The sequence below is a fragment of the Panicum virgatum genome, chromosome 6K, assembly GCF_016808335.1.
Source record: "Panicum virgatum strain AP13 chromosome 6K, P.virgatum_v5, whole genome shotgun sequence".
NCBI classification, from domain to species: Eukaryota; Viridiplantae; Streptophyta; class Magnoliopsida; order Poales; family Poaceae; genus Panicum; species Panicum virgatum.
This window is the reverse complement of record NC_053141.1, coordinates 46,425,765-46,452,015: the sequence shown is the minus strand read 5'-3', so window position 1 is coordinate 46,452,015 and position 26,251 is coordinate 46,425,765. Positions and strand designations below refer to the sequence as shown.

General features: G+C 49.9%; 2 protein-coding genes across 2 annotated transcripts; both read left to right on the top strand.

Moving 5' to 3' along the window:
* Nucleotides 1-454: 454 nt before the first annotated feature.
* On the top strand, nt 455-10,680 carry LOC120713054. The gene is made up of 8 exons (XM_039999027.1): nt 455-847; nt 2,250-2,482; nt 2,562-2,764; nt 2,917-3,358; nt 3,439-3,798; nt 3,883-4,061; nt 4,160-7,429; nt 7,892-10,680. The coding sequence occupies exons 2-8, from the start codon at nt 2,281-2,283 to the stop codon at nt 10,475-10,477; spliced, it is 7,242 nt and encodes a 2,413-aa protein (XP_039854961.1). The 5' UTR covers nt 455-847; nt 2,250-2,280; the 3' UTR covers nt 10,478-10,680.
* Nucleotides 10,681-12,230: 1,550 nt separating this feature from the next.
* On the top strand, nt 12,231-14,694 carry LOC120639272 (transcription factor RF2a-like). Its single transcript, XM_039915245.1, has 4 exons — nt 12,231-12,826; nt 13,392-13,524; nt 13,993-14,077; nt 14,228-14,694. The coding sequence occupies exons 1-4, from the start codon at nt 12,231-12,233 to the stop codon at nt 14,539-14,541; spliced, it is 1,128 nt and encodes a 375-aa protein (XP_039771179.1). The 3' UTR covers nt 14,542-14,694.
* Nucleotides 14,695-26,251: the final 11,557 nt, after the last annotated feature.

The window sequence follows — 26,251 nt, the reverse complement described above, 5'->3', positions numbered from 1 at the left end:
AAACGATATTCAAAACTTTCGAACAGATCTCTGTACTTTCCAAATAATAATAAATGGACTGGATCTCGGTTTTTCACATGGCGATGAACTGGACCTCAGAATGCATGCTCTAGATTATTCTTGTTAGGGTGCAATTGGTTGTTATATGGATAACTCATGGCTCGCTTGATTCTAACAAAGTTTAGAGAAACTAACCCGCAAATTGGTAAATAAACAAAAGCTTACCACAACTTACATTTCAGGATTTTAAAATCCTGTAGTTGGCGTTCCATACTTTTCAAATGGATCCATGAAATTCCTGAAAAAGGACTTGTACTTTCAAAATATAATCAATGGACTGGATCGGTTTTTTACTTGGCGATGAACTGGACCTCTGTGGACATGTATGTACCATTCTACCCCCGGGTTGAAAAAAAAATTCAAAAAATTTACCGTGCCGGGCCGGGCCCACACTCCCCTTCGTCCTCCTCCCACCCGTTGCCCGGAAAGCTACGTTGCGGGTGGCCGGCCGGCGGAGGCCACAACCCCGCAGCCGCCGGTAAATTCCGCGGGGCGGGAGCGAGTTCACCACGAATATGCCCGCCCGCCCCCTTGGCCGTAACTCCGCGGCCGCGGGGTCGCCATCGCCGCCGGTTCGCGGTTCGACCCCCCCGTCCCCGCTTGTCGCGACGCCCTTGGCGCCGCGGGGGAATCTGCGCGGGCTTAAATACCCCGCCCCTGAGGTCACCCCGCCCATGCCACCATCACACCACGCACCCCGGACGACCACGCCGCCGCCCTTCTTCGCCCCCAGGGAGCTGCCATTTGGCGCCAACCCGCCGCGCTTCCTCGCCACCCACCGAGAGAGGTACGGCTTGCTCAGTCCCGCCGCCTGCTCCCGTCTCGGAGACGAGGAGCGGCGACCCCCTGCTCCGCCCTCCTTGCTATATTTGCTCTAGCCATTGTGTTTGCTTGTTCGAGTATGAGCTCGAACATGGGGATGTGACCGAGACACGCCGTCCGCGTCGCGCAGGCGGGGCGTCTCAGCGGCCTGTCAGGCACCATCTTCCTCGGGGTCAGTCATCGATTCTCCCAAGTAATTAGCATTTGGTAATCAGAGCAACGAACCTAATGCTCGAAGCCTAGTGACTCCTGTAGATTGATTATGCCTCGGTTAGTGATGGATCAGCACTGTTTTGGCCCTTATCGTGCTGATATAACTGATTAAGGGCCGAATTATCCTCTGCTTCACCTGGCGATATGATCGCAGATTCGCAGGCGTGTACCACGTGTCTTTTACTTCTGAATTTTATCAGGTTCTTCTGATTAGCCTTTTTCATTTGTTCTTTTATAGTTATCTTATTTTGCAATATCTTCCCTCTTCTTGGATTGGGGCTGCAAATGTAGTAACGCCATATGGGGAAGTTACCCTTGTTCCGTTCTTCATGTTCTTCCTTGGTGGTCTAGTTTTTTGTTGGGTTTGCTCAATGCTCTTCTTGGCTGCTACTGGTACCTGAGGCATGCCAGCAATGGTTTTTTGTTGGGTTTGCTCAATGCTCTTCTTGGCTGCTACTGGTACCTGAGGCATGCCAGCAATGATCTGTTTTCCCGATTTGCTGATACTGTTTAATCAAATAGAACTCTGTTGTTGGTGCAGTTGTCTGCATAGAGATGACCGTGGAATTTTTAGTCTGCACAAAACCGTGCTTAGTTTCATTCAGGATGGCCATACATATTGATTACGTACGTTTGTCAAAGTTGAATCCCATTTGACAGCTTCTGTTACAGCGCTGATTCACCTTGCAATGCCCTTGCCAGTCATCTTAGCCTAATAGCATCATATTGGCATGAGCTAGTACGTTATGCTTGCTGCTATTCTTGACGGTACAGTTTGATGATTTATTTATGCCTGCATTGGCTTTGACTAATCATCATGTCATATAAAAGTGACACCACAACCACTTCACAGTAGTTATTTGGCAATCGCATGTTGGTCAACAAGCTGCTGTTTCATGCAGCAACATTTCTACTCGCTATCATAGGATAGACATTTCACATGAGGAAACAAATTAACAAATATCCTATTGGCTACTTGATATGTTACTTACAATGGGAGCTGACATATCCTGAAGTTATAGTTTTGAAGTAATAATTTGTTAAGAGGAATGCAAGTCAGTTTATCCAAAGTTTCTCTGTTCATAAGTGGGTATCCCAGAAATGAATGTCGAAAGGTGCTAATGTTGCGTTGTTTTTCTATATAAATCTCACAGGTGATTTATCAAGGACCACAATAGGTCAAAAATGGATCCAGGAAAATCAATTGATGATAAATTCAGCAAGTTGCATCCAAGTTTACCAGTAGACACTAGAATTGGCATAGTTGGAGCAGGGCCAAGTGGCTTATCAGCAGCATATGCACTAGCTAAGCTAGGTTATCACAATGTAACTGTGTTTGAGAAATGCCAGAATGTTTCAGGGATGTGCGAGTCCATCGACATTGAAGGTGAGGAACTTAATTATTGCACTCGTTTTCAATTGTCTTGTTGTCTGAGTATTCACTCATCAATGGCACTGGTATTCAGGAAGGACGTATGATTTGGGAGGACAAGTTATAGCAGCAAACAGTGCCCCTGTTATAACTCACCTGGCAAAGGAACTAGGTTCTGAATTTGAAGAGATGGATTCACACAAGCTTGCTCTGATCGACAGCAAAACAGGAAACATTAGAGATCTTGAAGTGGCTGAGGACTATGTATCCATGGTGTCTTTAACGCTAAAATTACAGGTAAGTTGTTCCAGAATAAGCTCTACTAGTTATAACTGGGTCAAAAGGAATATGATTTTCAATGCCAAAAATACTATTTGCTCAGTCTACCTCGCTGTTGGGTAGCCTTTCTTTCTTTTGCTGAGATGTATGTTCTTTGGTAATTCTTATAGGATGAGGCAAATAGGTCAGGGCGAGTGGGAATTCATGCTGTCAGTGGATTGGCCTCAGATCCAACTCTTGAGTTCTTGAAGCAACATGGATTGAGTTCAGTGCCCAAATCTGTAGCATACGGTTACACTGCTTCTGGCTATGGTTTTGTTCAAGACATGCCCTATGCTTTCATACAGGAGTTTACTAGAACCTCTATGGCTGGCAAGATCCGGCGTTTCAAGCATGGTTACATGAGCTTATGGGAGAAACTTAGCCAGTCATTACCATTTGAAGTTCTTTGTGGCACGGAGGTTATGAGAGTCAAGCGTGACAGCCGCGGCGCAAGTGTACATATCAAGAACAACAATAATGATATAGAAGTTAGGGAGTTTGACAAAATCATATTGTCAGGTTCTATTGCTTTCAAGAATGGTAAAACATATCGATCTTTGAGTCTGACCGGTAAGCATGATTTAAATTCACCTTGCCTTTGATTGGAGCTAGTATTTCAAATATCTGAATTTATATGCCTTCTTGTTCAGATGGAGAAAATGAAGTGGTAGAATTGAATGATCTTGAAAGAGAACTATTCAGTAAGGTACAGACAATTGACTACTATACTACTGTCGTTAAGATTGAAGGATTTGAGCACATGCCAAAGGGCTTTTACTACTTTGGAGAATACATGGAGGATCCAAAAACAATAGGGCATCCAGTGGCAATGCAAAGATTCTTTGCTGACACAAATATTTTCTTGTTCTGGTCTTATGGGAATTCAGCAGACATCAAAGGGACGTATGTGACTAAATGTGTAACTGATGTTGTGACTTCTATGGGGGGAACTGTGCAAAATGTGCTTTTACAGCGGCGCTTCAAGTATTTCCCTCATGTCAGCAGTGAAGGTATAGGTCGACAGGGTGTTGCCTCTGATTACCAAATAATTTAATTTTCCTGCATTCCAACGGCAATGATTTCCTGCATTGCAGACATGAAAAATGGCTTCTACGAGAGGGTTGAGTCTCAGCTGCAAGGCTTTCAGAACACTTACTATGTTGGAGGTCTGCTGGCATTTGAGCTAACTGAAAGAAATGCATTATACTCCATTTCGGCTGTTTGTAAACACTTTGCCATTGACAGTGAGCTACCCCCGATTCCTTATGTTAAGGTGAGTTAGACATACTGTCCTGATACACTTCAAGTATTTTTTAAATTTCTAGTGCCAAAAGGAGATGTGCTTAATTTTGTCAATACTTTTTTATGCAGAGATTGTTTCCTCTGTCCACAAGAAATCCTTCACCTCCTAGAGATATTGGTGAGCTTGAAGGGGTTGAATTCCCTGATCTTCCATCCCTGGATGGATATTTGCAATACTGGGGAACTCATAAAGTCACTGCAAAGAAGGTTATCTACACTTGGATCAATGAAGAAGGGAAGATCATGAATCGTAGAACCTACCAAGAGCTTCATTATAATGCGTCTCACATTGCGTATAAACTATTGACAAGCAAGAAACCTATTATCAAGCCTGGTGACAGAGTTCTCCTTATTCATCTACCTGGTTTGGAGTTTGTAGATGCATTCTTCGGATGCATCAGAGCAGGAGTTATACCAGTCCCAGTTTTGCCCCCTGACCCGATGCAAAGGGGTGGGCAAGCACTTCTGAAAGTTGATAATGTCTCTAAGGCGTGCAATGCTGTGGCAATTCTATCCACCTCTTCATACCATGCTGCTGTACGTGCAGGTTATGTCAAGAATATTGTCACTCTAGCAAAGAGTGCTCAGAAATGCTCAGCTCAGTGGCCTGACCTCCCATGGATTCACACCGACTCATGGATAAAGAACTATCGGCGAAGTCCAGACAGCTACAACTCAGAAAGTGCTGAATCTATGATTACCAAGCCCCAGCCAAGTGAATTGTGCTTTCTACAATTCACTTCGGGTTCCACTGGTGATGCCAAGGGTGTGATGATAACACATGGTGGACTAATCCACAATGTGAAGATGATGAAGAAGCTATATAGAAGTACCTCAAAAACTGTCCTTATCAGTTGGCTTCCACAGTACCATGACATGGGTCTAATAGGGGGTCTTTTCACTGCTCTTGTAAGTGGAGGAACTTCCGTTCTATTTTCACCAATGACATTTATCAGAAACCCCCTATTGTGGCTGAAAACAATAAATGACTACCGTGGAACACACAGTGCAGGTCCAAACTTTGCATTTGAACTGGTGATAAGACGGCTTGAGGCTGAGAAGAACAAAATTTATGACCTTTCTTCATTGATCTTCATCATGATTGCAGCAGAGCCAGTAAGGCAAAAGACTGTCAAAAGGTTCATAGAGTTGACTCAACCTTTCGGCTTTTCTGAAGGTGTACTTGCTCCTGGGTACGGCCTTGCTGAGAACTGTGTCTTTGTTAGCTGTGCCTTTGGTGAATGCAAGCCCATTTTCATAGATTGGCAAGGAAGAGTTTGTTGTGGGTATGTTGATCCAGATGATACAGATATTGTCATCAAAATTGTTGATGTAGACTCTTTGACAGAGCATCAGGAGGCTGGTGCTGAGGGTGAGATATGGATCAGTAGTCCTAGTTCTGGAGTCGGTTATTGGAACAATAAGGAAATAAGCCAGAAAACTTTTTGCAACCAGCTTAAGAATTATCCTAACAAAAATTTCACAAGAACTGGTGATTTAGGACGGATCATCGGTGGTAAACTTTTTATTACAGGAAGGATCAAAGATCTTATTATTGTTGCTGGTAGAAATATTTATTCTGCAGATGTAGAGAAGACGGTGGAAGGTTCTTCTGTTGTTCTTCGACCGGGCTGTTGTGCTGTTGTTGGTGTTCCTGAGGAAGTTTTAACCCAGAAAGGCATCTCAATTCCTGATTCTTCTGATCAGGTTGGACTTGTCGTGATCGCTGAGGTTAGGGAAGGTAAAGCAGTCTCTGAAGAGATCGCAGATAACATCAAAACACGTGTAGCAGAGGAGCATGGTGTAACTATTGCATCTGTCAAGCTTATCAAACCTAGAACCATATCCAAAACAACATCTGGGAAAATACGGAGATTTGAATGCATGAAACAGTTTGTTGATAATACTCTTAGCTTGGCAAATAGTAATCATATATCTAAGAAGAAGTCTCTCTTTCGGTCCCTCACTACAGGAACTGGCATGGAAATCAGGAGGCCCTCCTTGAAGCATACCGTTGATCCCACTGTTTGCCCTCAGATCAGAAGCAAAGTGAAAAATTCCATGGAGATTATCGAGTTTTTAATGCAGTTTGTATCAGATCAAACAGGAATTCCAAAGGAGAAAATTTCCCCAACTGACAGCTTACCTTCTTATGGCTTTGATTCGATTGCAGTGGTCCGAGCAGCACAGAAGCTCTCAGATTTTCTTGGTACACCTGTAGGAGCAATTGACATCTTTACTGCAAGCTGCATTTCAGAGCTCGCTAACTTCTTGGAGAATCTGGTGCATAAGTCACAACCACAGCTGGCACCTCAGTCCAGAGGCAAAGTGAAGAAGTCCAAGGATATTATTGAGTTTTTGATACAGATAGTATCAGATCAAACAGGCATTCCAAAGGACAAAATTTCTCCAACTGACAGTCTACCTTCTTACGGTTTTGATTCAATCACAGTGGTCCGAGTAGCCCAGAAACTCTCAGATTTTCTTGGTATTCCTGTTGGAGCCATTGACATTTTTACAGCAAGCTGTATTGATGAGCTTGCTACCTTCTTGGAGAATTTGGTACACAAGTCACAACCACAGTTGGAACCTGATGAATCTTGCTCCGCTGAGGATGAGAATCTAGTGATTATAGATGCCAGTAGTTCAGATCTTAGTGTGTTTGCTACTGGAACCCTCCAGCTCCTGGCTCTTACCTATGTATGTTTTATCCTGTTACTCCCAGCATATCTCGCAAGTTCGATGTACATGGGCATGCTATCTTCGGTCAGTCTGGTGAAATCACCACTGCTGAGCTATTTTAGTTCTTTGGTTCTGGCACCCATTGCTTGGATATGTTACGCCTTGTTCACCTCATTATCCCTATCTATATTGGGGAAGTCATTCCTTCAGCCAAATTATGTTCTAACCCCTGATGTTTCAATATGGTCAGTTGACTTTGTGAAATGGTGGGCACTAAACAAGGCGCAATCATTAGCAGCTAAGATGCTAGCTGTGCATCTAAAGGGTACAATCTTCTTGAATTACTGGCTCAAGATGCAAGGAGCTCGGATTGGGTCATCTGTTGTCATTGACACAATAGATATCACTGACCCATCCTTGCTAGCAGTTGCAGATGGTGCAGTGATCGCAGAAGGTGTTCTCATTCTGGGCCATGAAGTCCGTAATGAAGTGCTGAGTTTTAGGCATGTCAAGATTGGCCAGAAGGCATCAATCGGCCCTTATGCTGTCCTCCAGAAGGGCACCATTGTGCCCAATGGTGTTGTGGTTTCACCATTGCAAAAGACCGAACAAGGGAAATCGACTTATCCGGCTAGCAAAGCTTCTGCATACATGAAGGTAACTATAAATAGTTGAATATATACACTAAGTGCTTGTGCTAATATCTAAGATATTAAGGCATAAAACAAGTAGAATTTTAGTTGGTTATTTCTAGGCATTGAATTTAGTTAGCTACATAAATACACCTACTCATATAGATCTTGTGAACCTTTCCTCACCTCTTGCATTGCCTACTCTCCAGTACTACAACTAGAGGTAATATTATTGGGACCTAGCAAGGGACAGAGAAATTTTATAACGAAGGCCATAGAAATTAAAGATAATGTAAAGGCGTACTGTTGTGCACAAACGAGATATTTTTCTCTGTTTTTCTAGCTCGATATCTGATGATATTGGAAATTCTCATCTGCATCTGCAAAACATGCTCTGCCATTTTCAGCACCATTTTTTTCCTCATATCTGTGTCTGTACAACTGAAGAATAATTTTCGTCATGTTATTTTTTGACCATCTATTGCAGGAAGAAGCAAGGATAGCAGACATGGCATTTGAACACCTTTTTAGCATCTATGCAGTAGGCTTCCTGGGTGCTCTGTCAAGTGCAACCGTCTTCATGTTGTACAGCCACTTCTCTGGCACCACGACTTCACTTCAGCACTTCTCCTTTGCATGTATTGCTGGTGCCTTCCACTGGTTACCAGCTGTCATTGCTGCTTATGCTGTGATTGTCCGGGAGATGACCATGAGCCCAGTGTCATCTGCTTTCCTCCTTGCCTTCGCCTACTTGAGCTATGGGATCATCCTCAGTCTTCTCACCAGTATCACCAAGAAAGCTCTTGCTACAAGGTCAGGGTCCAAGAAGAAGGATAATATTGCAAGTTTGATCCAGCGGCGCATAACCATCGCTGCGCACCTCAGATTTGCAAAGATGCTATCCGGAACAGAAGCGTTCTGCATGTACTTGAGGCTTCTCGGAGCAAAGATTGGCAGGCATTGCTCTATCCGAGCCATCAATCCAGTGGCAAATCCTGAGCTGATCAGCGTTGGTGATGGGGTCCATCTAGGTGATTTCTGCAATATTGTTCCAGGGTTCTACTCAAAAGGGTTTACCAGTGCAGCGATAAAGGTCCAGGACAACACTGTGGTTGGCAGTGGCAGCTTGCTCCTCCCTGGCTCAGTCCTCCAAGAGAATGTCATCCTGGGAGCACTCTCCGTTGCACCCCAGGGTTCGGTTCTCCAGCAAGGCGGCGTCTATGTCGGCGCGCAGTCTCTAACCTTGGTGAAGAACACCTTGATCGCAGAAGATGAGCGGATTGAAGAGATGGACCCGTTGTACAAGAAGATTGTTGGGAACCTTGCGGCCAACCTGGCCATCACTACCATGAACGTCAAGTCAAGATACTTCCACCGCATTGGCGTCAGCGGGCGGGGCGTCCTGAGGATGTACCAAGACATCCCTTCCCTGCCCAAGCACAAGATATTTGGCGCCGGCAAGTCTTTCCCGGTGCTCGTCCGGCACAGCAACAGCCTCAGCGCGGACGACGACGCCAGGCTCGACGCCCGCGGCGCGGCGGTGCGGATCCTCTCAGACGACGGCGAGGTGCCTCTTCTTGACCTGACCCTGAAGAGCGGCAAGGCATTCTACGCCCGCACCATCGCCGACTTCACCACCTGGCTCGTCTGCGGCCTGCCGGCGAGGGAGGAGCAGGTGAAGCAGGCGCCGCACATCCGCGACGCCGTCTGGGGCTCCCTGCGGAACACCGACTCGTACACCGTGCTGCACTACTACTCCAACATCTGCCGGCTGCTGCGCTTCGAGGACGGCAAGGAGATGTATGCCAAGTTCAAGCTTCGCCCAGCGGACCAAGACGTGCCGGAGGACTCCGGCCAAGTGGTGCCGCGGGGCATCCTGCCGCCGGAGACCGGCGCCATCCCGAGGGATGCCGACGACGCGCGCCCGCTTCTCTTCCTCGCCGACGACTTCCGGCGCAAGGTGGAGTCCCCCGAGGGTGTGCGCTACGTCTTCCAGCTGCAGCTCAGGGATGTCCCCGCCGACAGCGCCGCCCGCGACGCCGCCCTCGACTGCACACGGCCTTGGGACGAGGCCGAGTTCCCATACATCGAGGTCGGGGAGATCAGCCTCGGCAGCAATGTCCCGACGGAGGAGACGGAGAAGCTCGAGTTCAACCCGTTCCTGCGGTGCCCGGAGGTGGACGTGATCCCGGCGACGTCGTGCATGCAGAGCGCGTCCATCGACCACGGGCGCTCGCTGGTCTACGAGATCTGCCAACGCCTGCGGAACGGCGAGCCGCTGCCGGCGTCGTGGCGGGCGTTCCTGGACCAGTCGGACACCAAGATCGACCTGTCAGGCTGCCCGGTCATGGCGGCGACGCGCTCGAGCTCGAACGTCCGCCATGCCACCACCACGGTGACGCTGGCGAGGACATGGTACCAGGCGCTCTGGGCCACGCTGTGCCAGCCACTGCTGCAGACGCTCGTGCCGTACTTCGCCCTGGGCCTGGTCATCTTCCTGCCCCTCCGTGGCCTCCTCGCCGTGTCCACGGCCACCGGCACGCCGCTGTACTGGTCCCTGCCCATCTTCTGGGTCGCGTCGGGCGTCGCCGCGATGGCCACCTGCGCTGCGGCGAAGTGGGCCCTGGTCGGCTGCAGGGCCGACGGCGACGCGGTGCACATCTGGGCGCCGGCCGTGTTCCTGGACACGATCTGGCAGGCCGTGCGCACGGCCACGGCGGAGTACTTCGCGGAGCTGACGCCCGGGTCCGTGCTGTTCGCGGCGTGGATGCGGGCCATGGGCGCGTCCGTGGCGGCAGCCGACGGCGTGTACGTGGACTCCATGGGTGCGCTGCTGAACCCGGAGATGGTGCGGCTGGAGCGCGGCGCGAGCGTGGGGCGGGACGCGCTGCTGTTCGGCCACGTCTACGAGGGCGAGGGCGGCGAGGTGAAGTTCGGCACGGTGCACGTCGGCGAGGACGGCTTCGTGGGCAGCCACGCCGTGGCGATGCCGGGCGTCAGGGTCGACGGTGGCGGCTGCCTCGGCGCCCTGGGGCTGGCCATGAAGGAGGAGATCGTGAGAAACAGGATGTAGAAGGGCGGCGATTGAGGAAGGCCACGGGCATCGGTGAAGCATTTCTCTTTCTCGTTGGGTTTGAACTGCAGCGCTGCTGCTGTTCTACGCCTATATACTACTAGTTTTGTTACTACACGTAGGATCGTATATACTAGTGATGATATGATCAATAAGTGGCCACAAATAATCGGATGTAAGCTACAAGTGTACTCCTAGTTTTTTTTTCAAGCCTACACATATACTGTAGTGTTTGCGTGGCACATTACAATTCAATGAATATTGAACAAATTTTATTTGGATAATCGTACCATCTATTAGCAAACATGTCCAGATCAAACGTCAAATAGGTGTAAAGTAATTGCCAGCATCTCACCCTCTCAGCATTCAGATTTCACCTAATAATAAAAGCATAAATCTCCTTATGTGTAGTCCTTCTCATGCATCAGCGAGTTTTGGAAGCAAGTGATTAGAATCATTCCTTCATAAGTTTGTACCTAAAGTACACAAATTTTTTTTTAGAAGGGAAGATAACAATGCTCTTGTAAGTAAAGAAGGAATTCACACATGCAAGAAGGCAAGAAGCGAAAAACCATTGGCGAATCTGCACTACATAAGGATGGAGATCTTGGAGTAACGTAGTGGGATCATATATGATCCAAGATTAGCATTGTCGTGTTGTAAATTCATAATTGGAATAATTAAGTACTGATTTGGGCATAACTGCAATACAAGTGGCTCCATTGATTTCATATAAATAAAATATATAAATATCAAGAGGAAAAATTAAATATTACACAACGTTATTTCACACTTTTGGAAAAGCTTGATTATTTTTTTATCATTTACTTCTAAGAGTAATATTACGTCAGGCGTAGTTAACATTTCGATTATCTTCATAAATCACTAGATTATCACAACCGTGTGGGCCAAAAGAATCCTTTGATTCTTTATTTTTGTATTACACCCATAACTTGTCATAGGCTATGTACAAAGCAAGAAAAAAGGGCAATGTACGGTGCGGGTTTAATGAGCGCTCAAAGAGAGAGAATCACTGCGTTCGGCTCGTCTTGTAGCCTCTAGTGCTACAGTAATTTTCTCTCACATCACTCCAGCCACTAGCTCCAACTCCAGCTAGCCCAACAGTATTTTTCTTTCACACCATTCCAGTTCCAGCTCCAGCCTACCGAACACGGTGAATGTTGCATACAGGGCAGCAAAATTAAACATCTTGTTCTCCTTATAAACATAGCCTATGAGGGGCTCAAAAAGAAACAAGATTGGGAAAAAAATACTAGATCTTTAGGTGTCCAAAAACGTGAATATATTTGCGACTTGCGAATAAATGTGTTTTTATAATAACACATAATTGTGTTTTGCACCCCGCCTTCTCTTTTCTTTTTTGGAAAATATGTTATCTTATTACATTCGTACACGTGATCCACACCCTCATCAAATTTTTATTACCCAAAAATATCCTATATAAATCTCCCAAGTCTCAGATGATTCTCCTTGTTCCATTCTACACATTTTCTTTTTCTGATAAAAAATTGAGTAACTTGCTCCGATCATGGCATCATTTCCTTCTCTTCTCTCTTCGGTTGAGCACTGAATTTGCAGGTTATTCCAATTCTTCATAAGCAAATTCAGATCTAATATTCTTCTTTCTCATGAATTTCTGTTCGACATTCCCTCCATCGTTCGCAGCGTAACTTGGAAGAACGTATTTGCGTCAAGGCGCCTCCTTTGAGCAGATTCTTGGTACCAATCACATATGAACGTGGACAAGACACCGATCCCAGGAGGAGGAGGAGGCGGCGGCGATGCGGGAGGAGGAGGAGGCGGCTGCGCCGGCAATGTTCCGGCGATGCAATCCTCGTGCGACGCGGTGGCGGCTTCGCCGGCTCCTCGCACGGAGTGCGACATCAGCCGCATGCCGGACTCCCCCATGCGCAAGCCCGGCCACCGGCGCGCGCTCTCGGACATCATCGGCCTCCCCGAAGACCTGGACCTCGGCGCTTCCGGCGCCGGCGACGGGCCCGCGCTGTCGGACGAGAACGAGGAGGAGCTCTTCTCCATGTTCCTCGACGTCGAGAAGCTGAATTCGCGGTGCGGGGCATCGGAGTCGGAGTCATCGTGCGCCATGGCGGGGGTTGGGGGGGAGGCGACGCAGACGTCTTCCGCGCCTGGGGCAGGGCTCAGGCCGAAGCATCATCAGAGGCATTCGATGGACGCCTCGAGCTCCATCGACACGGAGAATCTGTTTGGGACATCGGCCATGGAGGGCGTGTCGCCGGCAGAGGCGAAGAAGGCAATGTCCGCCGCAAAGCTCGCCGAACTTGCGCTCATCGACCCCAAGAAGGCAAAAAGGTTATTCTTTTTGTGGATTTCTTTTGTTTGTTCTTTATTATGTAGTTTCATCTGTTAGATTATCTTTCGTTCATCTGAATGTGTTGCACAATCGAATGCTATTTTGTTATTAATTCGTTTAAGTAGATGAATTTTCTACTTTTTGGGCAGCGATTCTTGTTCTGGTTTGAGTTGTTGCATGACGATTCTGTAAATTATGCAAAATAGATGGCATGAAACACATGGAGTGGATATGGGGAAGGAGAGAATATAGTTACAAACTCATCAAGTGGATTTTCTCTTATTGAGATATCATTCAGAGTTCATTTCCGCCAACCAAAATTTAATCCTCTTCGTTGTGATGTATTAATGTAATTTAACTTATTTAAAATGATATCATTGTGTGTTGTTTTTTCTTGATAAAACTGGTGCTCAATAAGAAATGAAGCTGTAAGTATAATGGGATAGGACCAGAATAACTTGGGAAATATTTTTTTTGGCCAGAAATATGAAACACTATTACTTCTTTTGTTCCAGAAGTGCTTAGTTACCTAGTCTGATTGTTACTTGGTGAATCATATGACAGGATTATAAATAATAGACAGTCAGCAGCAAGATCAAAAGAAAGAAAGATGCGGTATATTGCTGAACTTGAGCGGAAGGTGCAATTCATGCAGAGAGAAGCCACAGCATTGGCAACTCAACTGGCATTGTTACAGGTGTGGTAATCATGTAATTTTAAATTGTTAATTATCACTCCCTTCTAAATTATAGGTTGTTTGACTTTTTTTATCTTAAGTTTGACCACTCGTTTTATTTAAAAATTTGTGCAAAATATATTTTCTTTTGTTATGGCTTGCTTTATCATACAAGTTCTTCAACAACACTTAAATTTGATTATGTTTGCCCAAACTTTTTTAAATAAGATGAGTGGTCAAACTTGGGGTCAAAAAGTCAAACGACCTATAATTTAGGATCGCCATTCAGGATGTTCTAGACTATCAACAGTAGAAACCATCATTAATTTGCTGGATCTGAATCTGATTCAACATTTAGTTTTTTGCTGTAGGCAGTTAAGGCTTTTGCTTTGTATCTGCGGTTACCATGTTGATTTTCTATTGATGTTCACTCCATATAGCTAACAAGCTTGATAGCTAACCATTATTCCCACCATTATAATGATACAGAGAGACACAGCTGGGCTCACAGCTGAGAACAGTGAACTGAAGATCCGTCTGCAGAACACAGAGCAACAAGTCCACTTACAAGACGGTAAAGCTTCCATCATACTAGCACCTGTTTCTTCTAAATTTGTTATCCTGTTCATTTGCTGCAAGTGGAGCAATGTTGCAATTTATGCTCTGGTGACAATACATTCGAAAAACTCACACAACTTCCGGCTTCTCTTGAATGCTGCCCCAGCTCTCAATGAGGCCCTGAAATCAGAGCTCCAGCGACTGAAGATGGCGACAGGCCAGATAGGCAACGGTGGCGGAGGGGCGATGAACTTCGGCACATCACCGCACCCATTTGGCGTGAGCCAGCAGGTGTTTCATCCTAACCAGGCAATGCCACCCTTCGTGGCGATGCAGCAACAGCATCCCAACCAGCCGTTGCACCCTCTGCAAACCCAGCAGCTGCAGCAGGCTGCGCTCAACCTGAACATGAATGGGCCAGCGCCTGTTCCCAACCAGTGGCAGTGGGGCGACGCATGGTCGGAGAGCAGCAGCAGCTGATTCAACAGTGATGGAGATGGAGGAGGGTGGTGTGATCTTCAAAATTGTGGCTATATGTCAGGATGATGGTTTTGGGTACTGCCCAAGTATAGATATGTGATGAATGATGATGGTATATGTTACGGTAAAGAAAAAAGTGATGTAGTTTAAGGAGGTTGTACGCGCAGATATCAAGTTGGTGTGTCTTGCTTTCAAAGGATGTTATATTTTTTGTTACACTGAATAGTTAAAGAAAGTTTGTTACATGTTTGTGCAGTTTATGCCCCCCCCCCCCAGATATGCAGGTTCTGCAGTTTATACCTGATCAGCCATTCTGCCATTCTGATCAGAACAATTTGTATGATATCGTTGGGTATGAAGAACAATTTGTGGTCAGTTAATTCATGCCTTCTGTTCAACTGAACATGGAAACCTTTGCTTTGTTGATGGATGAGTGTTCAACGCGAAGGAGGAGGAGGAGGCCGTTGGCACCCACGTCGCCGCCAGGTCCTACGCCGCCCACGCCAAGATCGAGCACCTCCGCCCCCCATCGAACTCCACTGTGCCGCCGCCCCATCCAACTTCACATCGTCGCCGCCGACTCCCCCTTGCTCCGTCGGGTTGTCGGGCCCCCTTGTTTTCCGTTCGGATGTGCAGGTTCTGCAGTTTATATATATACTAGAGCAGCCATTTTGATCAGATAGTATGTCACTGCGAAAATGATAGGAGTAGAGTGAACACAGGTGATCAATTTGTCGTCAGATTTAATTCATGCCCTTTTATTTGTTCAAATGAACATGGAACCCTTTGCTTAGCTGTTGTGGCGTGGTGCTCTACGAAAGGAACGCAGCGGGGAATGGAGGAAGAGATGAGCCTGAGAGGTGGAGCGAAGAACATAGCGGGGTGATGAGCTGCCGTCGCCGGTGGCCGAGGACGCCACCGTCGAAGATCAGCTCCACCCAACAGGGAGAGCTTTATTTCTTCGATAGTCCCAACCGAACCCTAAGCTGCCTTTTATATGAGGCACTAGATGATTACAACTCCATGAATTAAGGAAACAAACTAATCCCTGAAACTAAGGAACTCTCCCATTCTTCTGTTGCTGCGCCGTGACTTCCGCTAGCCACATTGCTTCTCAGCCGCCGCTCCTTGCTTCTTCCTTCTGTAGTACTTGCGACCCACAAAGCTGTCGATAACATTTCCCCCCTCCCCAACAAACAGCGCGTCCTCGAGCTGCACTGAAGGATAGGCGGACTTGAATTCCAACAAGTTTTCCCAAGTAGCATCCGACAGAGCACGACCAACCCACTGAACCAGCAATTCCCAGACGCCGCGGTTCAGCCTGGCACGGACCACCTTCTCTGGTGATGGTATGACACGGCCATTCAGCAAATCCGGCAGTGGAACAACTGAGGTTGGAGGAGTGCCCTCAAACTTCTTCAGAAGTGGCACATGGAAGACATCATGTATGCGTGCCTTGGCCGGAAGCTCCAATCTGTATGCAACCTCGCCCACGCGCTCTCGGACCTGGAATGGCCCAAAGAACCGTGGTCCCAGCTTGTTCGGCGACGCTGACTTGATGGATAGCGGAAAAGACACCTCCCGTCGTTGTTGATCCTGGAACGCCTTCATAGTTCCCTGAGCTTGCAATAGGCGATCCTTGATATCCTCCAAGAACTGATCCCGCTCAAGGAGCTGCTTGTCCACCGCTGCCACCTTTGCTGCACCTGGCTGGTAGGAGATGAGGGCCGGTGGTTCATGACCATAGACCACTCGAAAGGGAGAACACCGAATGGCCGTCTGGAATGAGGTGTTGTAACAATATTCTGCCCATGGCAACCACTGCAGCCAAGACCGTGGACGATCGCCCGCCAAGCAGCACAGGTACATGGTGATGATGCGATTCACCACCTCCGACTGACCGTCGCTCTGTGGATGGAACGCCGAGCTCATATTCAACTTGACGCCGGCCAGACGGAAGAGCTCGCGCCAGAACGCGCTGGTGAAGACAGTGTCGCGGTCGGAGACGATGGAGCAGGGAAAACCATGTAGACGTACAATGCCATCGAAGAACGCCCGTGCAACTGATGCTGCCGAATATGGATGACCCAGGGGGATGAAGTGTGCATACTTGGAGAAACGATCCACGACGATGAGCACCACCGATTTGCCCCCCACCTTGGGGAATGCCTCAATGAAATCCATGGAGATGTCGCTCCACACCTCCGATGGAACGGGCAATGGTTGAAGAAGGCCCGCTGGATGAAGATGTTTTGATTTGTTGCGCTGGCATGTCTTGCATCCGCTCACGAACTCTCTCACACGACTGAGGGCATGTGCATTGAAGAACGATGAGCGCCATCGGTGCAACGTCTTCTGCGCTCCCTCGTGGCCAGCATCATGGGCGTGGGCAAGCAGAGCCGGCCACAGGGAAGACGCGTCGGGGATGAAGACACGGCCTTTGTACAGGAGCATGCCATCCACCTCGGTCCATCCATCATCCGCCTAACCCGTGGCGAGCTTGACGCGGAGCGCCACAACATGAGCGTCCGAGCGGAGTTCCTCGCGCAGGGTGTCGTAGAGCTCGAACGATGGCGCCAAGAGTGCGCACGCCGAGGGAGTGTCCTCGTCGCGGCGTGACAAGGCGTCGGCCACCGTGTTCAGCTTCCCGGACCTGTATTCCACCGTCAAATCATACCCAAAGAGCTTAGTAACCCAATGTAAGGATCGATGGACCAAGAGGGGGGGGGGTGAATTGGGCCTTTTTCAAAATTCTAAGATAGATAAAACAACCTTAACCTATGCAAAGCTAGTAAGGCTCAATTCACCAACCGGCTAAACAAAGCAAACTACACAAGCTATCAAAGATATGAAACTAAGCAAGGTAGAGCTAAGCTATGATCTCTAAGGTCAAGCACATGAAAGAATGCATGAAAGTAAGTGCTTGAAATGAAAGAGAGTGCAAGAGACAACCGGATTTTTTCCCGTGGTGTCGATGTGTTGGCACACACCCCTAATCCACGTTGTGACACTCACTAAGAGTCTTGTCACCTCCCATGTCACCGAGACTTGGGCGCTCACTAAGAGTCTCCGTTCACCATCCCGGCGTGGTGGAGCTCAAGCCACGTACAATCTTCTTCTCCGGGCTCCAACAATCCTTGGCAAGCTCCGCGAGAAACACCTCGATCACCAAGATCGCCTAGGTGATGCCAATCACCAAGAGTAACAAGCTAAGGCCTTCACTTGAGCAAGAACCGATCACCAAGAACGGATGCACACAAGCTTCTCTCTACTCAAGTCCTTAATCTTGCTTCTTGATTGATTGAATGCACAAGTATGTGAAGGATGAAGCTCAAGGTGGCTCTTGACTATAGTATGAGTGTTTGGATGTTGCCTGGTGTCAAGAGTAGCAAAATGACCCATTGAAGGGGTATATATAGGCAGCTCACACGAATAGAGCCGTTGGAGAAAAGCTGCCAGAAAACTGCGTAGCGCCGGTTAATCCGACGTCCCTCCAATAGTCATCGTCGGTTTAACCGATGAATGTAAACTGCCCCTTCTGAAAACTAGCCGTTACAACTTGGGCAGATTAACCGACGTATCATCGGTTTAACCGGTGAGTGTAGTTGTCCACTGATCAACTGAAAAACCAAGTCTCTGGACAACTGCACCGACGTTAACTCAAACCTATCGTCGGTTTAACCGGTGAGTACAACTTCTGAATTCTTTTGAAAAACCATCTCACTGGTCAATTGCACCGACGTCTTGATTCAAACATTGTCGGTTTAACCGGTGTATAGAACTTGAAATACACTGGAAAAACCATCTCTGGATCAATGCACCGACGTTAAATTCAAACACGTCGGTTTAATCGGTGTATTGAATTGTCTAGACTCTGCTGACTTCGTTTAACCGACGTGTAGAAAATTGAGAGCGTCGGTTAAACCGGTGTATTGACTTTTTCTGATTTTGTCTTTTCTGATTTGAGTCTGGAATGAAATCCAAATATTCTTGAGATATAGTTTGAGAACCACTTATTTGAACTTCTAGAAACCTGAGTGACCATAGTGTGCATCCATTTTCAAATGACCATGTCCATGCTCAAGTTACTTAGCCTTAACCCCTCTTAATAGTGCGATCACTACAAAACTATAAAACCTATACTAACCTAAGTGTCCTTCTCAACCTTGTGACACTTAGGACTAGAAAGATCCTTAGCCTTGACATATATAAGTTGAAAACCGAGATCGCCTTTTTGAATAACCGAAATTGAGGGGCCTCTTTTGACATATGACCAAATGAGCGATAATGATCTATTAAGCTGCACAAACTCATCAGTCACAATAATGGTTGTCATTAATCACCGAAACATACCTTGAGGGCCTAGATGCTTACACCCAAGGGTGTTGTGGAATTGTAGTGAGGCGCTGGTCCAGGATAAATTTCAGACTGTAATGGTCCGTGCGGACCGTGAACGCGCGCCCCCACAAGTATGGGCGCCAGTTCTTCACGGCCTTGACCAGCCCAATTAGCTCCCGTTCATAGGCGGGAAGCTTGGCTTGTTGTGGAGCGATGGCGCGGCTGAAGAAGGCCACCTGTAACGACCCGAAAAATTCACCAAATAAATCACACGCTAAAATTTTTCAAAACACTTTTTTCATCGTTGAGCTCATTTAATTCTAAACCCTAAACCCCTCCCTGAATTTTCCGCCGTCCCGACACCCGACTTCATTCATCGTTCCACCCATTTTTTTTGCTGACCGTACCTCGCTCTCTCTCTTTCCTCGCCGTTGTCCCGTCCCGTGCCACTCGGCGGCCTGTTTTACACGCGCGACCGCCGGCCGCACGCGCCGCTGCCTCCCCTGGCTCGCGCACCCGGCCGCACACGCCTCCCCTGGCCCGCGCACCTGGCCGCGCACGCCTCCCTTGGCCCGCGCACCCCGCCATCGCCGCCGGCGCGCACTCACTCCCCCTCTCCCTCTTCCCTTTTCCTTTTCCCCATTTTACTTCCCTTTTTTCTATTTTCTTTCCCTCTTTCTCTCTCTCTCTCTCTCTTCCCTTTTCCTCTTTCCTTTTCTTTTTCTCCATTTTCTTTTTCCCTTTTTCTTTTCTCCCTTCTCCCTTCTCCTTCCTTCCTTCTCTGCTCCTTGGCCGCACGCGCCCGCGCACGCCTGCCCCGCGTGCCGCCCCTCCTCCCCACGCGCACTACCCCGGCCGCCTCCTGCTCCGCCCGGCCGCGCTCTCCACCCCTGCACGCGCGCCCCGCTCGGCCTGCCCACGCACACGTGCACGCGTGCGTGCACACGCGCTCGCCGCGCACGCAGCAACGCCCGCGCCGCGCCACGGCCGCCCGAGCGCCGTCCCTGCTCCTCCGCCCACATGCGCGCGCACCGCCCCGGCTGACCCCACACATGGCCCGCACTGCTGCTGCCGCCCGCTGCCCACGCCACGCGAGCCGCGGCAGCGCACGCACGAGCTTGCCGCGCTCGGCACGCCGCGCCGCGCACGCCGCGACACGCCACACGCCTGGCCACGCTCGCGCGCGCCCGCGCCGGCTGCACCACGCCGCCCGGTCCCGCTCGCCCTGCGCCCCACGTGCACCGCCGCGCCACTCGCGGCTTCCCGCCGAGCCGACGACGCGTCACGTCGCCTGGCCGCATCGCCGTGCCACCCGCCACTTGCGCTCCGCCCTCGCCGCTCGCGCGCAGCACCACCGTCACCGCCGGACGCCTCGGACCCGCTCGCCCCTATTCCCACGTGCCCACCGTGCCCACGTGCGCGCCTGGCTACACCGCGCGTCGCTCGCCGCTACCCCGCCCTGCCGCACAGCGCGGCACTGCTCGCCCCGCCTTGCTGCTCGCGTCGCCCCGCTCAACGCCGGCCCCCTTCACGTGCGCGACAACGTCCTCGACGCCCACGCCACCGCCGCACGCCACTCCGCGACACACGAGCCCGGCCGAGCGCCATTTATGGCCGCCCGCGGAGCTCGCTAGACGGCCACCTGCCTGCGCCGCTCCACCGCCTTGCTCGCCTATAAAAGGACCCCCAGTGCCGCTCCTCCACTCCCACGAACTCCGCAGCCACCCCTAGCCCCCTCTCCTCAGCTGCAGCGCCGCCGCCGCGCACGCCTCCGCCCACCGCCGCTGGCCGCCGTGGCCAGGCCGCCACACGCCACCTCCGCTCGAGGTGAGGTCGGGGATCGGACCCCTGCACCCCCTGCCTCTTTTCCCCCGCGTCCCGACCGCCCCCGAGGCCCAGACCGCCGGAATCGGCCGCCGCCGACGCCGTTCCCCCACTCCCCTGTTTCCCGTGGAGGGAGGAGGAAGAGGATGGCGACTTTGCCAAAAGCCCCTCCCCCTTTCCTCTATTCTATAAAGAGTCCCTCCACCTTTAGCCCTTTTACAAGTTAAACCTTCCCTTTAATCATATTTCCAAATAAACCCTCTACCATATAAACACATTTATAAATAAAACCTTACTCTTTTCCATAATAACCCAAACAACTCTTGAAATTCCAATCAGGCCCTTTTACTATTTACAAACAAGTCCATGGCCCCTCGTTTAAGCCCTAAACACCCATTAACCTATCATTTCATGCGCCAAAAAAATCTCAGATCAATCTAAAACTTTACCACGCCTCTCGTGCCATAGTTTTGGCCATGCCTTTAGGAAATCACTCAACTATATTATCCCGAACTCCATATCTTAATTACTTCCGATTCGAGCTCAACGATAAAACTTTTATTTCTTTTTCTTGATTGTGTGTTTGTTTGTACGTGTCGTAGACCACGGTGTGAACGAAGGAGAGCCCGTAGATGAGCAGTACTACGAGCCAGAGAACGAGGACCAGTTCCGCGACCCCGAGCCCGAAGGACAGTACTTGGACCAGGACCTCCCCGAAGGCTTCGAAGACGGCAAGTTCAATCCCATCCTTTGATGCATGCTTTTGTCCTAGTTTTTATAAACACAACTTATTAGCCTGTTTTACAAAATTGCATATGTTTTGCTTGCTGAAAACATGGTTGGATAGCCACCCCTTGATTTGTTATAACCATTCCTTGACCACCTAGATTAATGTCTGAATGTGTTTTGTTTGGACGTTAATCACTGCTAGAATGCTACGCTTAGGACCTTAAATTCAATACAACTTGTTTTAAAAAGAAAAGGTGTGTGTGTGTGGGAAGGGATAAAAATGTGAGATTTCGAAAGATGAGTTTAGACAGGATGGATGGCATTTCTGTGTGATTTGCCGATTGGTGTGCTCGTGCCTGTGTGGCAGGGCAAGGAAGGGAGATTTCCATCTTGTCACCCCTAAGGACCGAGTTGGTGTGTCATCTTACCTAACTCCACTATCGTGCAAACCACTCGACCGTTGTATGGGCAACGGCTTAGCATAAACTCCACTAGTTAGTCTGATAGCCATCAGGAGAGCTGAGAGCAACGGGTGATCAAGAAGAAGGGATTAGCTCTGTGTGACTTATGCCCCGGTTAAAACCTCTGTGTGATAGGTCAATAACCCCTTGGTACATCCCGTGATGGCTAGTCAGGTCTAGCTAAGGTGGGTAATGGCTTTGTTGGGATCTGCACCAACACTAAGGTGATCGAGTTGCGGTACCCCGCTTGTGGGTAAAGTTGCACACCTCTGCAGAGTTAAGAATCTATTCGAATAGCCGTGCCCATGGTACTGGGCGAGTTACGGTGTGGTCACATAACTAGTGTTTATTGTGGGATGGGTTGGCGTGAGTTGTTTTGGAAATGTGTCCGGCAGATGTGCCGTGTGCTACGGCGGATGAGGAGTCCGGTAGCAGCTTAAAACTTGGATCCTGTATGGATCAACCCCTCGTGTTACTCAGTACAAGAAAACTGGTTTTGGAAAATGCTTTCTTTCAAATGAACCCCTGCATAAAAATATTGCTTTCCGCAAATCAAACCCTAGCCTTATCCTTGATTTACCCTGTGTATTATATTCTGTTTATACCCCCTCCGTGGGTGTGGTTGGACTTGCTGAGTACGTTTGTACTCACTCCATTCTTTATTTTTACAGAAAAAGATCTAGACTTTGTACCCGACGACGTTGAGTAGGGGTACCGTCCTGCACCCAGCCTTGCCTGTGGATTTGGTTCACCCGCAGGAGATACCGCATGGCGCAAGACTCTGATGACTTCCTTTTTATATTTAACATCGTTGCGTGTGTGTGGATTGTAATCCTCGCGATAGTGGCGTTTCTCTGCTCACTACCGCGTAGAGTTGTACGGTAATGAACCATCTGATGTAATAAATGTGTCATCAGCCTTCTGGGACTGATGTTTGTAACACATTTAAGTCTTCTCTTATGAGGGGACGCTTCACCACCGCACCGTCGCCTTGGTGGAGTACCGCGCCAAACCCGCTGCCCGACGCGTCACAGTCGACGTAGAAATGCTTGGTGAAGTCGGGTAGCTGAAGAACTGGCGTCGTCGTGAGCGCCTGCTTGAGGGCGACGAAAGCCTGCTCCGCTTCAGGCGTCCAGGAGAATGCCTCCTTCTTGAGCAAGACCGTCAGGGGCGCCGCCACAGCCCCATAGCCCTTGACGAACTTCCTGTAATAGCCGGTGAGGCCGAGGAAGCCTCGGAGCGCCTTCACCTTGCGCGGCCGCGGCCATTCCTCCACTGCCGCCACCTTGTTCTTGTCCATGGCGACAACATCTGCCCCGATCACATGGCCAAGATAGGCCACAGTCTCCTCCCTGAAGGAGCACTTGGAACGCATGAGCGCCAGGTGGTTAGCGCGCAGAACGTCGAACACGGCGCGAACGTGTTGAAGATGTTCTGCCCAGGAGGAACTAAAGACAAGATATCATCAAAGAAAACGAGAATGAATTTTCGAATGAATGGCTTGAGTATCTCGTTCATCATTGCTTGAAAAGTCGACGGCGCGTTGGTGAGGCCAAATGGCATCATCATGAACTCAAAGAGTCCTTGGTGCGTGCGGAACGCCGTTTTGTGCACGTCGGTGTGCAGTGGTTGACCCAGGCCCGCCGTGAAGAGGTTGATCTGCTGTGGTACCGACAGATCATCACAGCGGCACAACAGCGCGAGGAATTGCTGTTGGTACTCCCCGACCGACCCGGTGCGGTGCAGGTCCTTGAGTTCGGCGAGCCAGTTGGCGCGGATGGGAGGGCCGAAACGCAGGTTGATGAAGTCGGCGAAACACGCCCACAAGATGATGCCGTGGTCCCGCTCGACGGTGTAGTACCATTGGGCCGCGATGTCGTCGAGGTGCGGTGAGGCGAGCCACACCTTCTCCATCTCTAGGGTGCGCATGCCCCTGAAGTAGGACTCGCACTTGGTGAGCCACGTGAGTGGATCGGACTCACCATCGTACTTGGGGAAGGAGATCTTGGGGAGGCGTGACCCGGCGTGGCGATCGTCGTCGTGCTCGCCTGGAAAGCCGCCGTCGCCACCCCTGCCCCTACCACCACCACGGTGAGGGACACGCTGATGAAATGCGTCGCCGCCGCCGCCGCCGTCGTCTAGAGATCGCTCAAACTGGGCCAGGCGAGTGCTCATGTCCGTCATGCGGGAATTCATGGTAGACATCTGGGCCACAAGCCGATCGATCTTCTGGGAGTCCGTCAGGTCCACAGGATCTTTGCCGTTGCCGGCCATGGATGGAGATGCGACGGATGAATCTGATACCATATTATTGTGGCGTGGTGCTCTATGAAAGGAATGCAATGGGGAATAGAGGAAGAGATGAGCCTGAGAGGTGGAGCGAAGAACGTAGCGGGGTGAAGAGCTGCCGTCGCCGGTGGCCGAGGACGCCACCATCGAAGATCAGCTCCACCCAACAGGAAGAGATTTATTTCTTCGATAGTCCCAACCGAACCCTAAGCTGCCTTTTATATGAGGCACTAGATGATTACAACTCCATGAATTAAGGAAACAAACTAATCCCTGAAACTAAGGAACTCTCCCATTCTTCTGTTGCTGCGCCGTGACTTCCGCTAGCCACATTGCTTCTCAGCTGCCGCTCCTTGCTTCTTCCTTCTGTAGTACTTGCGACCCACAAAGCTGTCGATAACATTAGCTGATCGATGAATGTATGTTCATTGGCGTGCAGAAAAATTCAGAACTGGTGATTCACAATCGGTCATTATGCTATTGTAAATCACATAATGAGAATGATATTATGGAACCCCCGCGTCGCCCCGCGCAGGGCGGCACAGGCGGATGCTCCCCCCCCGCCACCACCCCTTTCTCCCTCTCCTCGTCGCCGCGCAGTCGCCGAAGCCGGCCGCCGGAAGTCCGCATGGCCCGCGAGGATGGTGGCGGCGGGGCCATCTTTGCTCCTCCCCCTTCGCCTAGCGGGCGCGGCCGCACATGGCGTCGGTGGGTCTCGCCGTGGGGCGGGCCGTGGCGGCGCCTGCGGACCCTGGATCTAGTGTCCCCGTGACCGGATCCGGCGGCCATGGTGCCGGATCTGCGGTGGCGGCGGCTCAAGTGCCTGGTGCTCGCCCTGGGTGGCGCGTCGGGGCTCGCGGCAGGAGCTAGGTGGAGCCGGCGCGGGGGAGGGGCTGCTGCACCACCTTGAAGGTCCGCCCAGCGCGAGGTGGCGGCTCGATGTCGGGCCCGAGGGGTGAATCGACAACGACAGTGGCGGTTGCCAGGGCCTGTGGTGGCGGTCAGTGACGACCTCGTCGTGCGGCAGTGGTACGTGCGCGGTGGAATCTGGTCCGGCTCCACACATTCCCAGTTGGAGGGGGTGGCGGCCGATGCAGCTGTGCGGCTGCTAGCACAGCTGGCACGTCAACGCCCCTCCGAAGGGACCTCTGTGGGATGGTGGGACAACAACGATGGCGGTGTTGTTGGCTTGGGGCCTGCCTTCTTGGCCCGACGTCCGTGCTAGAGGGTTCCTTGGGCGAAAGCTATGGCGACAGCGACGCCAGTTGGGTGCCGCTTTCCCTGTTGGGGGAGTCGTTTTTCCCTCTAGCACTATCATCCAAGGGTGAAAGCCCGGTCCTCTCCGGACGTGCGACGATGGCACCATTGGCGTCATCCCCTTTCTGAAGGCGTCGGATTTGGATTTTCGTCATGGTTGGTGCGTGGAGGCGGGTCTTGCATTGTGAAGTCGGAGTTGCTGCGTTTGTAACGTGGCTCGGCAATGATGACACGCTGTGAGCCCCCTCCTCCGAAGGCTGGTCTCTGCTGGGGCCTGCTTCCGCTAGGGGCGAGGCGTTGGTTTGTGATTGGAAGTCGGAGCTGCTCTTCGGTGGTTTGAGCTTGGCAACGGTGACCGGTTGAGGCCGCTTGCTTCGGACCCGTTGGTGGGTGGCTCGTGGGTGGCTTGCCATGGGAAGTCGTAGCTGCATAGCTTGCTCTATGCTCGGTGTAAGCATCTAGGCCCTCAAGGTATGTTTCGGTGATTAATGACAACCATTATTGTGACTAATGAGTTTGTGCAGCTTAATAGATCATTATCGCTCATTTGGTCATATGTCAAAAAAGGCCCCTCAATTTCATTATCCAAAAAGGCGATCTCGGTATTCAACTCATATATATGTCAAGACTAAGGATCTTTCTAGTCCTAAGTGTCATAAGGTTGAGAAGGACACTTAGGTTAGTATAGGTTTTATAGTTTTGTAGTGATCGCACTATTAAGAGGAGTTAAGGCCAAGTAACTTGAGCATGGACATGGTCAATCAAAAATGGATGCACACTATGGTCACTCAGGTTCCTAGAAGTTCAAATAA